The 12,357-nt window shown below is 47.2% G+C and overlaps 1 protein-coding gene across 1 annotated transcript in view; it reads left to right on the top strand.

Moving 5' to 3' along the window:
- Window positions 1–8,395, top strand: part of LOC103661090 (Fc fragment of IgG binding protein) — a 40,589-nt gene extending 32,194 nt beyond the window's left edge. Inside the window, exons 18-20 of the mRNA XM_040634415.1 lie at window positions 4,092–4,475; window positions 7,829–8,096; window positions 8,221–8,395. Of these exons, the coding sequence (XP_040490349.1) occupies window positions 4,092–4,475; window positions 7,829–8,059 (615 nt within the window). The 3' untranslated portion in view covers window positions 8,060–8,096; window positions 8,221–8,395. The remainder of the gene's footprint in view (window positions 1–4,091; window positions 4,476–7,828; window positions 8,097–8,220) is intronic.
- Window positions 8,396–12,357: the final 3,962 nt, after the last annotated feature.

The following is a 12,357-nucleotide window of genomic DNA, read 5'->3' as shown; positions in this document are numbered from 1 at the left end:
TGTGTGTGTGTGTGTGTGTGTGTGTGTGTGTGTGTGTGTGTGAAAATCTCCCGGTGCCTCCCTCTTCTAAGGATACACGGGGTTGCATTTAAGTCCCACCCAGATAATCCAGGACAGGCTCTCCATCTCAAGATCCTTAATTCATCACATCTGCAAACACCCTTTTTCCGTATAAGGTAACATTGACTGGTTCCAGGAATTGGGACCTGATATATTTGGGGGCCATTATTCGGACTCCTACAGTCACCTCTTGGAGTCTCATTTTCTTCCTGGGGTTAATCATCAACCTGGCACCATAGGTGTCTGAGGATCGAGTGCCGTTGTGCCTGAAGGGCACCCCCTGGGCACCGGGCCTCACCCTCTGCCTCCACCATACAGTAAAAACACCAGCAACTTACAACAGCACAGTAGGTGGTGAAGTTAGCAATCTGTCTACTGATGGAAGTTGAAAGTGAATTGGATTTATTTTTGTGCTTGATGTTTTCTGCGCTCTTGCGATGCCCCGAGTTTGTTACAGGTGTTGATTTATTTAGTGATCATAAGAATCGTATGAGACGGGCACCACTGCGACAAGGAGAGGTCAGCCCAGGACTATCACTTAGCAAGTGGTGATGCTGGGATTCACACCCCAGCAGCCCAGACCCACCCTCTGAACAAGTAGGCATCCTTGCTCCTCAGAAACATATTTATCAAGTAAAGGAAAGATGAATGACCACATCCCATCCTCATTTCTCCCCATCGTTTTATTAATGGCAAAAAGGTAGAGGCTAGAAGGTCCGGAAGTGCAAGATTTCTGGGGAAGGAAATGCCAAACTTCTCCTTCCTCCGGGTGTCACCGACTACAGGAAGCCCTCCCTGATCCACTAGACTGGATTAGGTATTACCCAAGTGCTTCCCCCATCCCAGCCCTGACCACTCTGCCTGTGCTAGAAGGATTTGTGAGTCTGGCATTCACCAGAGAAGTCTGGGCTGGAGATACAGACGAGTGAGCGATCTGTGTAGAGATGGTATTTAGCTCTTTTGTTACATTCATTCATTTCTTTTAATGTTTTCAGACTTTTATTTTTATTTTTTTAAGTTAACATATAATGTATCATTTGTTTCAGGGGTACAGGTCTGTGGTTCATCAGTCTTATGTAATACCCAGTGCTCATTACAACACATACCCTCCCCAACGTCCCTCACCCAGTTACCCCATCCTTCCACCCCCCTCCCCTCCAGCAACCCTCAGTTTGTTTCCTATAGTTAAGAGTCTCTTATGGTTTGTCTCTCTCTCTGGTTTCGTCTTGTTTCATTCTTTCCTCTCTGCCCCGATGATCCTCTGCCTTGTTTCTTAAATTCCCCATATCCATGAGATCATATGATAATTGTCTTTCTCTGATTGACTTATTTCACTTAGCATAATACCCTCTAGTTCCATCCATGTTGTTGCAAATGGCAAGATTTCATTTTCGATCCTGAGTAGTATTCCATTGTGTGTGTGTGTGTGTGTGTGTGTGTGTGTGTGTGTGACATCTTCTTTATCCATTCATCTGTCGATGGACATCTGGGCTCTTTCCACAGTTTGGCTATTGTGGACATTGCTGCTATAAACATTGGGGTGCACGTGCCCCTTCAGATCACTACATTTGTATCTTTGGGGTAAATACCCAGTAGTGCAGTTGCTGGGTTGTAGGGTAGCTCTATTTTTAACTTTTTGAGGAACCTCCATACTGTTTTCCAGAGTGGCTGCACCAGCTCGCATTCCCACCAACAGTGTAAGAGGGCTCCCCCTTCCTCCACATCCTCTCCAACATCTGTTGTTTCCTGACTTGTTCATTTTAGCCATTCTGACTGGTGTGAGGTGGTATCGCATTGTGGTTTTGATTTGTGGTTCCCTGATGCCAAGTGATGTGGAGCATTTTTTCATGTGTCTGTTGGCCATTTGTATGTCTTCTTTGGAGAAATGTCTGTTCGTGTCTTCTGCCCAACCTCTTGATTGGATTATTTGTTCTTTGGGTGTTGTTTGATAAGAACTTATCAAACAAGTTCTTTATAGATTTTGGATACTAACCCTTTACCTGATATGTCATTTGCAAATATCTCCTCCCATTCTCTTGGATGTCTTTGGTTTTGTGGAATGTTTCCTTTGCTGTGCAAAAGCTTTTTATCTTGATGAAGTCCCAGTAGTTCATTTTTGCCTTCGTTTCCCTTGTTTGGAGACGTGTCCAGCAAGAAGTTGCTGGGCCTGAGGTCACAGAGGTTGCTGCCTGTGTTCTCCTCTAGGATTTTGATGGATTCCTGTCTCACATTTAGCTCTTTCATCCATTTTTTTTAAAGATTTTATTTATTTGCTTGACAGAGACACAGCCAGCGAGAGAGGGAACACAAGCAGAGGGAGTGGGAGAGGAAGAAGTAGGCTCCCAGCGGAGGAGCCCGATGTGGGGCTCGATCCCATAACGCTGGGCCGTTGGCAGACGCTTAACAACTGAGCCACCCAGGCACCCCTCTTTCATCCATTTTGAGTCTATTTTTGTATGTGGTGTAAGGAAATGGTCTGGTTTCATTCTTCTGCATGTGGCTGTCCAATTTTCCCAACACCATTTCTTGAAGAGACTGTCTTTTTTCTGCTGGATATTCTTTTCTGCTTTGTCGAAGATTAGTTGACCATAGAGTTGAGGGTCCATTTCTGGGTTCTGTATTCAGACTTTTATTTTTAAAGAATTCAAACTTAAGGAAGCTTGGAAGACTCATACAAAGAACTTCTGTGTACCTTTCCTTTAGGTTCTTGTTGACCTTCTGACATGTTTGCTTTTTTAAAAAATATTTTATTTATTTATTTGACAGAAAGAGAGAGAGAGAGAATGAGCAAGGGGGAGGGGCAGAGGGAGAGGGAGAAGCAGACTCCCCACTGAGCAAGGAGCCCAATGCGGGACTCGATCCCAGGACCCTGAGATCATGACCTGAGTCGAAGGCAGACGTTTAACCAACTGGGCCACCCAGGCGTCCTGACACATTTGCTTTATCATCCTCCCTAAATAAGTATATATGCACATTTTTCCTGAACTATTTGAGAGTGATGCTGTCATGGTGCCCCTTTACCCCTTAGTACTTTAGCATGGATTTCCTAAGAATAAGGAAATTCATGTGCATGATTATGATGTGATTAATTTCAAAATCGGAAAATGAACACTGATTCAACACTATACAGATTCTATTTGAATTTTACCAGTGGTCCCAATAATGTCCTCTACGACAATTACCCGCCGCCCCCCCGACCAGAGTCCGAATGAGGATCAGACACTGCTTTTAGTTTTGATGAGGTTTGATGAGATCAACAGGTAGTGAACACAGAGAGAAGGAAAAGGCCTAAAGACTGCACTCTGAGCAAAATAGCAGTTAAGGATTTAGGAGATGAGGACCAAACTGAAAATGCAGTGAGGAGAGAGCAGCCAGTCAGGTAGGAGAAAAAAAAAATTATTTCCCGGAGTTGGGTTCCTGGGGCCCTGTGTTCTGGGCTGTGGATGTCAGGACTCTAGGCTCTCTGTCCTACCTGGTATCAGTTGGCTTTTACTGGGTTACAAATTACCCCAAAACACAGTGGCTTAAAACAACTGTTTGTTGAGTTCATGATTCTGGGAGTCTCCTGTTTGGGTTGGACTCAGCTGGATGGCTCTTCCGCAATTCTGGGGCTCACTCATTCATCGATAGTCCTGTGGCAGGTCTCTGGGGGCTGGCTGGCATACAGTGGTAGCAGCTGGGATCATTGTCTGTCTTCCGTGGGGTCTCATCCTCCAGCAGACTAGCCCACGCTTGTTCTTATGGGCAGGATTCCAAAAAAGAGGGGAAGGGAGAGAGGGAGAGAGAGAGAGAAATCTGTGAGGTCTTATGAGGTCCAACCAATGGGGCGGCATTGTTTCTGCTGTCTTATAACAACCAAAGCATAGCATCAAGGTGAACCCAGATTCCTGGGGGAAGGGGAAGTAAACTCCATGGCTCTCAATGGAAGTTGCTGCCAGTTCACTCTGTGTGGATGCCGAGGGGTTGGGAGATTGCGGCCTTAGGTGCGATCCGCCGCACCCCGGCCACCTGGCCCCTCTCTCTGTGCACAGGTGAACTCCTCACTGCTGAGCTCAGACTGCCGCCAGCGCTGTTCCTGTTCCCCAAGCACCGGCCTGACGTGTGAGGCAGTCAGCTGCGGGTCAGACCGTGTGTGTGAGGTCCAGGCCGGGGCCCGGAACTGCTGGGCCCCCCAGGGTCTCTGTTCCCTCTCTGTGGATGCCAACCTCACCACCTTCGATGGGTCCCGCGGAGCTTTCCGCTCCCAGGGCATCTACGAGCTGTCTTCCCGCTGCCCGGGGCTACCAGACACGATCCCCTGGTTCCGTGTGGTGGCTGTCGTCCAGGCCTGCAAAGGCAAAGTTGGATCTGTGAACCAGGTTCACGTCTTCTTCGAGGATGGGCTGGTGACTCTGAGCTCAGAGAACGGAGTGTGGGTAAGCCTGGGCATGGGAGCACATCTCCCATGGGCTTTTGTCGTCCTGCTGCCGTGTCCCTACAATCCCGGCTGCCCATCTGCCTTGCGTTTTCTTTATCCAGATCTCTATAGTTTAGTCTCTGGATTGGTATTTGTGTCAGTATTTCCAAACTTAATCTCTCTGTTCTGGCTGAGCTCTTGAGGAACGAAAACACACTCAAGTCTATTAGTCATTTTGATCATAGTATTAACCAGCTCCATAGGTTGTAAGCAGCAGAAACCCGAATTCAGATTGCTTTAAGCAAAAAGGAATATTTTGGCCCCCAGAACTAGAAAATCCAGGGGTCGAGCCTCAGGCGTGGCTGGATCCAGGTGCCCTGGTAGGTATTATCTGGGTTCATACCTCTATCTTTTGGACTTGCTATTCACCAAATCAGTTTCATTCTTTGTGGTTCCCCACAAAGACAAGGACTATTCATTTTTTTTTTTTTAGATTTTTTTTAATTTATTTATTTGACAGAGATAGAGACAGCCAGCGAGAGAGGGAACATAAGCAGGGGGAGCGGGAGAGGAAGAAGCAGGCTCATAGCGGAAGAGCCTGATGTGGGGCTCGATCCCATAACGCCGGGATCACGCCCTGAGCCGAAGGCAGACGCTTAACCGCTGTGCCACCCAGGCGCCCCAAGGACTATTCTTATCCCCATTTTACACAGAGGATAAACGAGGGCTCAAGAAGATGAAATCATTCATCCAAGGCATTAGGACAGTGCCTGGGAGAGATCCAGGCTTTGAAACCATCAGCTCCAGGCTCAGTTCTCAGCCACGTTGGTGGGAACAAAGTGTTGGGGGTAACTGTGGACACAAGGGGCCACGATCATGTCCAAGTGCAGTGTTCGGTAGGAACTTCTCCTGGACTCTGACGATGTCTGTCATTGTCTGCCTCTAGGAGTCTGTTCCAGCCCTGGTGCCCCGTCCCTTCTGTCCCTCGACTTCCTCTCACTTACATTTGCATTTGCCAAACCCCATGGTTCTCGCCACCCCTATTCCAGATTTCTGAGAGAGAATCTGTTTGGCCAGACAGAGCTGATGCCGACTTGCGGGCCAATCATTCATGGCCCACGTGGGAGTGTCCCAGACCCAAACACAGACACCAGGTTGCACTAAAGTTCCTAGATGAGCATCTCCCTATTTCTATGACCTGTTTATTGATTGCAGAGACATCCACTGGGGTCTTCTGGGTTCAGTGGAGAGAGACAGCCGATGCTGTACACACCCCCCTCAGTGGATGGTCTGCATCCCCCCACCAGCGCGTGGAGATGGGCCGAGACTCAGCCCTGCGGGAAACAGGGAGGCTTGCGTTCTCTCTTTAGGGTGGTCTGAGCCAATCGTTCCTTTACTCAAGCCATCTCCTTGATCCACAATTCAGGTTGACAGACACCTACTCTTGACCTCCCCTTGACCCTCTATAGAGAGAAACAGTTCTTTACAGAGCAGACAGGTGCTCTAGAAATGGGAATCGGATCAGGTGGAAAACTCTACGGTGGCTTCCTGGAGCAGCATTCCAAACTCAAGCCACCTCCCTTCCTTGGCCTGGGTACAAGGCTTTGTATGATCTAACCCCTGCTGACCTCCAGCCCCATTTCCGGTAACTCTGTCCCTCATTAGCTATGCTAATGATAGGCCCAGCTGACCTTTCAGCAAACCAGGCTTGTTCCCACCTCTGGCCTTCACGTGTGCTGTTCCCAGGGCTGCAAGCCTCTTCTCTCAGGCGGTCGGAGTTGACACCTTCTTGTCCTCCAGGTCTTAGTTCCATCACCGCTTCTACAGAAAGGCCTTTCCTGACCACCTACAGAAGTTCCTCCTCTCCATCCCAGTCTCCATGCTATCACTCTCTTTGATTTCCTTCAAAACACTTCTCGCTCTCTGAAGTCATCCATTATTCGTTTGTGTTTATTGCCTTTCTCCATCATTAGAATATAATCCTCAGGTGGGCAGTGGTCCTGTCCATCTTGGTCATCACTTTTTCCCCAGGACCCAGAATGGGGCCTGGCCACCCAAAGAGGATTCCCAGGAAAAGGTCGTTTTTGTGAATACATTCAGCCCTGCTCCCTCTACAACAGGCCATGTGCTGAGTGACACAGATGATTCAGACCCAGTTCTTACACTTCCAAAGCTTGAAGCCTGGTGAAACTTTGCATCCACCCCTACAACTATCCTTCACTACATCCATCTCTCTCTCTCTTTCTTTAAAGATTGTATTTATTTATTTATTTATTTATTTATTTATTTATTTATCAGAAAGAGAGAGAGAGCACAAGCAGGGGGAGCAGCAGGCAGAGGGAGAAGCAGGCTCCCTGCTGAGCAAGGAACCCAATGCGGGACTCGATCCCAGGACCCTGGGATCATGACCTGAGCCAAAGGCAGACGCCTAACCAACTGAGCCACCCAGGGGTCCCATACATCCATCTCTCTTTCTCTCCTTCTTTCCAGCCATCTATTCTTCTATCTCTGTTTCCCTTTCCCCTCTCTCCTTCCCTCCCCTTGCCCTTCCCTCCATTCCTTCTTTCCTTTCTTCTATCCATCCACTCATCCATCCACCCACCAATCCATCCATCCATCCATCCACACATCCACCCGTCCATCCATCCATCCATCCATCCATCCACCCATCCATCCATCCAGGTATATCTACCTATCTTTCTAATCAACTGGCAGAGGAAGACTCAGACAGAAATCATTTAGAAAAAAAAAAGAACTTTTATTTCAAAGAAGTTTCTCTAGGGAGTCTAACTCTAGAAGGATTAACTCAATAAAAACAAAAAACTGTTATTTAAAGGAAAAACTCATACGGTTCCCAAAATTACTGAGTCCACAGCTTATGACAGAGAACCAGTAGTTTTCTCACATGATTATGATACTTTCTAGGTCATTATTTGTCTTTGGACATCAGCATTGAAAAAATAATTCATGAAATTGCTTTTGTTAGGGAACCAGTAACTTACAGGACACACACAAGTGTTCTTTTATTTTGAAGAGCAGAACCAGACAGGACAATGCTGGGGTTGGATTGTATGTTTATCTGGTACAAAGTGCTCCTCACCACCCCAGATGCCCTTGCAATGTTTTGTGCATCCTTACTTATCCATTGACCCATCTCTGTGTCCACTGTCTGTCCTTTTAACCATCTGTCCAAATCTCCAGCTAGCTTATGTACGCATCCCTCAGTACAGTGCCTCCATCCACGTCTCTCTTTTGGCACTTGTGTCTTTGCTTTTGCTCCTTCAACTTGTCCTGCTTGGACTCTCCATGCTGGTAACGCTCCAGCTCCTTTGTGGCTCTAGCCTCACCTCTGTTTTCCCCTACCACCACCAGGTGAATGGTATCCATGTGGCTCTCCCAGCTGAGTTATCAGCATCTGTGTCCATACAAAAGAATCCCGATGGCTCCGTGAGTGTTAATCAGAAGGCAGGGGTCCAGGTGCATCTTGGCATCAAAGGGCAGCTGGCGGTGATGGTCAGTGAAGAACATTCCGGGAAGCTGTGTGGGGTCTGCGGAAACTTTGATGGGGACCAGACCAATGACGGGCATGACTCCGGAAGATGACAACGGAAAGCTGGAAGGTGCAGGACTTCTCCCTGTGGTGAGGGACAGAGCATGGGAGCCAGGCTGCTTGGGGCAGTGGCCTGTGGGTCCCCATGGGAAGGCAATGGTTGGGGTAAGTGCTCAGTCTGCAAGAGGAAGTGCTAAGAGTCTGTCTCTTGCAGTGACAGCTGATCAGTCATCTGCCAGGAATGAGGACTTCAGGACCTGACCCTCCTGGAGATTGCAATAATTGGAGGGTGCACAATGTCCCTGTGTGCCCCTACACCGTTCTACCCCTTTGATGATCCACTGAGGCCAACTGCTAGAGCGTTGAATAAATATCTTAGGCTAAGCTGCATGCCAATGTGTCTGTCTTATGCCTCTCCTCCCTGAGCTTCCTCTTGACAGCAGCTGTCAGATGTCCAGGGCATCTGGCACATGAGGAATATTTATTGATGGGTGAAAAGATGGGTGGGTGGATGGGTGGATGGATGGATTATGGGTGGGTGGGTGGGTGGATGGATTATGGGTGGGTGGAAGGGAGGGGAAAGAGAGAGAGAGAGGAGGGGGACATGGATGGGTGGATGGGGGTAGAGAAATGGGAAGATAGGGACATGAATAATTAAAAGAGTAGATGAAGAGAAGATGAACAATTGGATGGAGGGAAGGAATCAAAAATGGAAAGAGGGACGAGTAGATTCTAGCTTTATCATTTACAATCCAACAAGTTCATTTCTCTGTCACTCAGTTTCCTCACATGCCTTAAGTCTGTGCAGCTCCTATAACAAAATTCCATCGAATGGATGGCTTACAAACAGCGAAAATTTACAGTTCTGGAGGCGGGGAAGTCCAAGACCAACGCACCAGCGGACTCGGTGTCCGACGAGAGCCCTCTCCCCGGTTCACAGTTGGCTGTCTTCTCACGTGTCCTCACATAGCAGAGCTGCAAGGGGACCCTCTGGGGCCTCTTTTATAAGGACACAAATCTCATTCATGGGGGCTCCACCCTCATGACCGAATCACCTCTCAAAGGCCCCACCTCCAAATACTATCACATTGGGGATTAGGTTCCAATATAAGAATTCTGAAGGCTCAAACAGTCACTCAACACAATATTTATTTATTTATTTATTTATTTATTTATTTATTTATTTAAGAAAGAGCATGTGAGCAGGGGAAGGGGCAAAGGGAGAGAGAAAGGGAGAAGGAGAAAATCTCAAGCAGACTCCCCGTTGAGCATGGAACCTGATGCGGGACTCAATCTCAAGACCCTGAGATCATGGCCTGAGCCAAAACCAAGAGTTGGATGCTTAACCAACTGAGCCACGCAGGGGCCCCAACAGCATCATATTTAGAGCAGAGTTCATAAGAGTACCTGCCTCATAGAATTGGAGTGAGGAAGCAATGTGTCCATCCAACCCACAAATCAAAATTTGAAATCTCTCTTCCTTTCCAACCCTGTCTCCCACCCTTCCCATGATGGCCTTCCCCACCTCAGTGAATAGCACTGCCAATACTCACTGTAGTGGTCAGAAAAGAGGGGTCGTTCTTGATTCTTCCCTCCCCTTTGCCCCCCACTCAGTTCATCAACAAATCCTGTTGGGTTGTATCAAAGCATACCTGAAATCTGCCTTTCTTATGCCCACCTGGTGCAAACATTCACGCTGCCAACAGCCTCCTGTCGGCTCTTCCCCTTTTGTAACCCATTCTCACCGCTGCTCGACTCTTCTTAACATATAAGGGGGACCATTGGCTATAAATTTCTCTTATAATAAAATCAAATTCTTCACCTTGTTCTATAAGGCCCCTGTCCACCTCTTCTGACTCATCTCTAATAGCTTTCCTTGCCAATTATGATTTGGGAACCTGATCTTTCGATGTACTGAACAAGCCAAGTTTTCCCATTTCCCTTCTTTGCCATATGCTGTTCTTTCCACTTACCATATGACTGGCTGCTTCTTATCCTTCAAATGTCAGCTTACATGTTACTACCTTAGAGAGGCCTTCCACGGCCACCTCACTTAAAGTGGATTCCCTCTGTCTCAGATGCTTGCCTGCTTGCTTCTTTCCTTCCTAGCATTTACTACACTTTAAAATTACTTTTATTTGGGGCGCCTGGGTGGCTCAGTCGTTAACCGTCTGCCTTCGGCTCAGGGCATGATCCCAGCGTTCTGGGATCGAGCCCCACATCAGGCTCCTCCGCTGGGAGCCTGCTTCTTCCTCTCCCACTCCCCCTGCTTGTGTTCCCCCTCTCGCTGGCTATTTCTCTGTCAAATAAATAAATAAAATCTTTAAAATAAATAAAATAAAATTACTTTTATTTGCCTTTCTGGCCAGTTAGAAGTAACTCAAAAACAGAGACTACATCTGACTCATTTGCCACTTTATTCCCAGCACCTAGCACATAGTAGATGCTCAGTACATACTTATTGAATGAATAAATGGCCAATGATTAACCTGGAGGAAAGATCTGCAACATACCTAGTTAAGGATTATATCCACAATATGTAAAGAGCTCCCTCAAATCAATAAGAAAAAGACAACGGTCCAATTAGAAAAAAAAAATGAGTGGAGGATATACACAGGAAATTGACAGAAAAAGATATCTACATATGTTGACTGATTCAATATGTCCGGTTATTCATATATAGTATTTCTGAGCTTCACAACAACGGTGCAATTTAAAAAAAAGAAATTCAGACGTCCATCAGTAGGGGACTGGTTGATCTACATGACGGACAACTCTGCAGATGAGGGTAAAATAAGGCACATTTGTATACACTGTACTTTACTGATCTCCAGGATATGTTATGATGTGAAGAAAGCAAGGTGTGAACAGGGTACATAGTGGAAGAGACCTAAGAGGAGGGCCACAAGGGGGCTTTTAGAGTACTGGTATTGTTCTATTCGTGGACTTGGGTGGTGGTGGTATGGGTTCTTCCCTTTGTGATAACTCACAAACCTGTACTGTTGCATGCACTTTTCTGTAAGCATGTTGTACTCCAAAAAAAGTTTTAAAATGAATAAAGTCATAATGTCTGAAAATTCTTGGCCTGTGTGTGTGAGAGAGAGAGAGAGAGAGAGAACAACCAAATGAAGCAGTCCCTCTGGGCCAGGCTTTGTTCCAGGTACTGGGTGATACAGCGATGAATGGAACAGACCAGGGCATTCTCCTCGAGGTTTTCAGTAATTTCTCATAGTAGCACTTGTTTTGCTTTGTGAAATGAATATGAAGATGAACATTAATATTATAAAATTACAAGGCACAAAATTCCCAATACTTATGCGGAATCTGCTCACTCCTCCCTCCTTGCTCTGCCTGCACCCTGATCTTGTCCGTCCCTGTCTGCCACCTGACCCACTGCAGCAGCCTCTTCCTTGGTCTTCCTGCTGTCACTGCGACTCCCACACTGTTTCCCACCTGCAGACAGAGTGCACCCATGTCAGATCACAGCCCTTCTCTATTCAAGAACCTTCCATAGCTCCAGCTCAGAGTAAAAGCGAAAGTCCTCCCCATGGCACACAAGGCCCCACACAATTTCCGTTGTTACCTCCCTGCTCTCATCTCCTTCCACTCTGCCTGCTAACTCTGCCCCAACCACACCCTCACTGCTTCTCTGACCATATCTTCCCTGCCCCAGGCCCTTTGCACCTACAATCCTTGCTACCTAGAACTCCCTTCCCCCAGATAGGTGCATGCCTCCCTCCTCACCTCTTTTAGCTCTTTGGTCAAGTCACCTGATGCATTCCTTGACCACCGATAAAGAAATGTCACCCCTCCCTCCAACAGTCCTATCTTCCTTCCTTGCTGTTATTTTCTCCAAAACACTTTTATTGCCTTCTAACATCTTGGTTGGTATCTGTTTCTCCCACTAGAAGATGAACTCCAGAAGGGTGGGGATTTGTATGTGCTGTTCATTGCTGTATTCTCAGAGCATGGAACAGTGCCCGGTGCAGAAATGTTTATCAAGTGCATGAATGCGAGCCCAGAGACTTCCCTGTTCGGGGGGTGGGTGGGGTGTAAAGGGTCAGGGAAAGCCTTCAGGTGTAGAGGGGACCTTAGGGGGTTAATTAAAACAGAAGAGATGGAGTGCTTGGGTGGCTCAGGTCATGATCCCGGGGTCCTGGGACCAAGCTCCACATTGGGCTCCCTGCTCAGCGGGGAGCCTGCTTCTCCCTCACCCTCTGCCGCTCCCCCTGCTTGTTCTCTCTCTCTCTGTCAAGTAAATAAATAAAACATTTATAAGAAAAGAAAGAAAGAGAGAGAGAAAGAAAGAGAGGAAGGAGGAAGGAAGGAAGGAAGGAAGGAAGGAAGGAAG

Source organism: Ursus maritimus, unplaced genomic scaffold (genome assembly GCF_017311325.1).
Source record: "Ursus maritimus isolate PB19 unplaced genomic scaffold, ASM1731132v1 scaffold_19, whole genome shotgun sequence".
Classification (NCBI taxonomy): Eukaryota; Metazoa; Chordata; class Mammalia; order Carnivora; family Ursidae; genus Ursus; species Ursus maritimus.
This window is presented reverse-complemented; position numbering and strand designations above follow the sequence as displayed.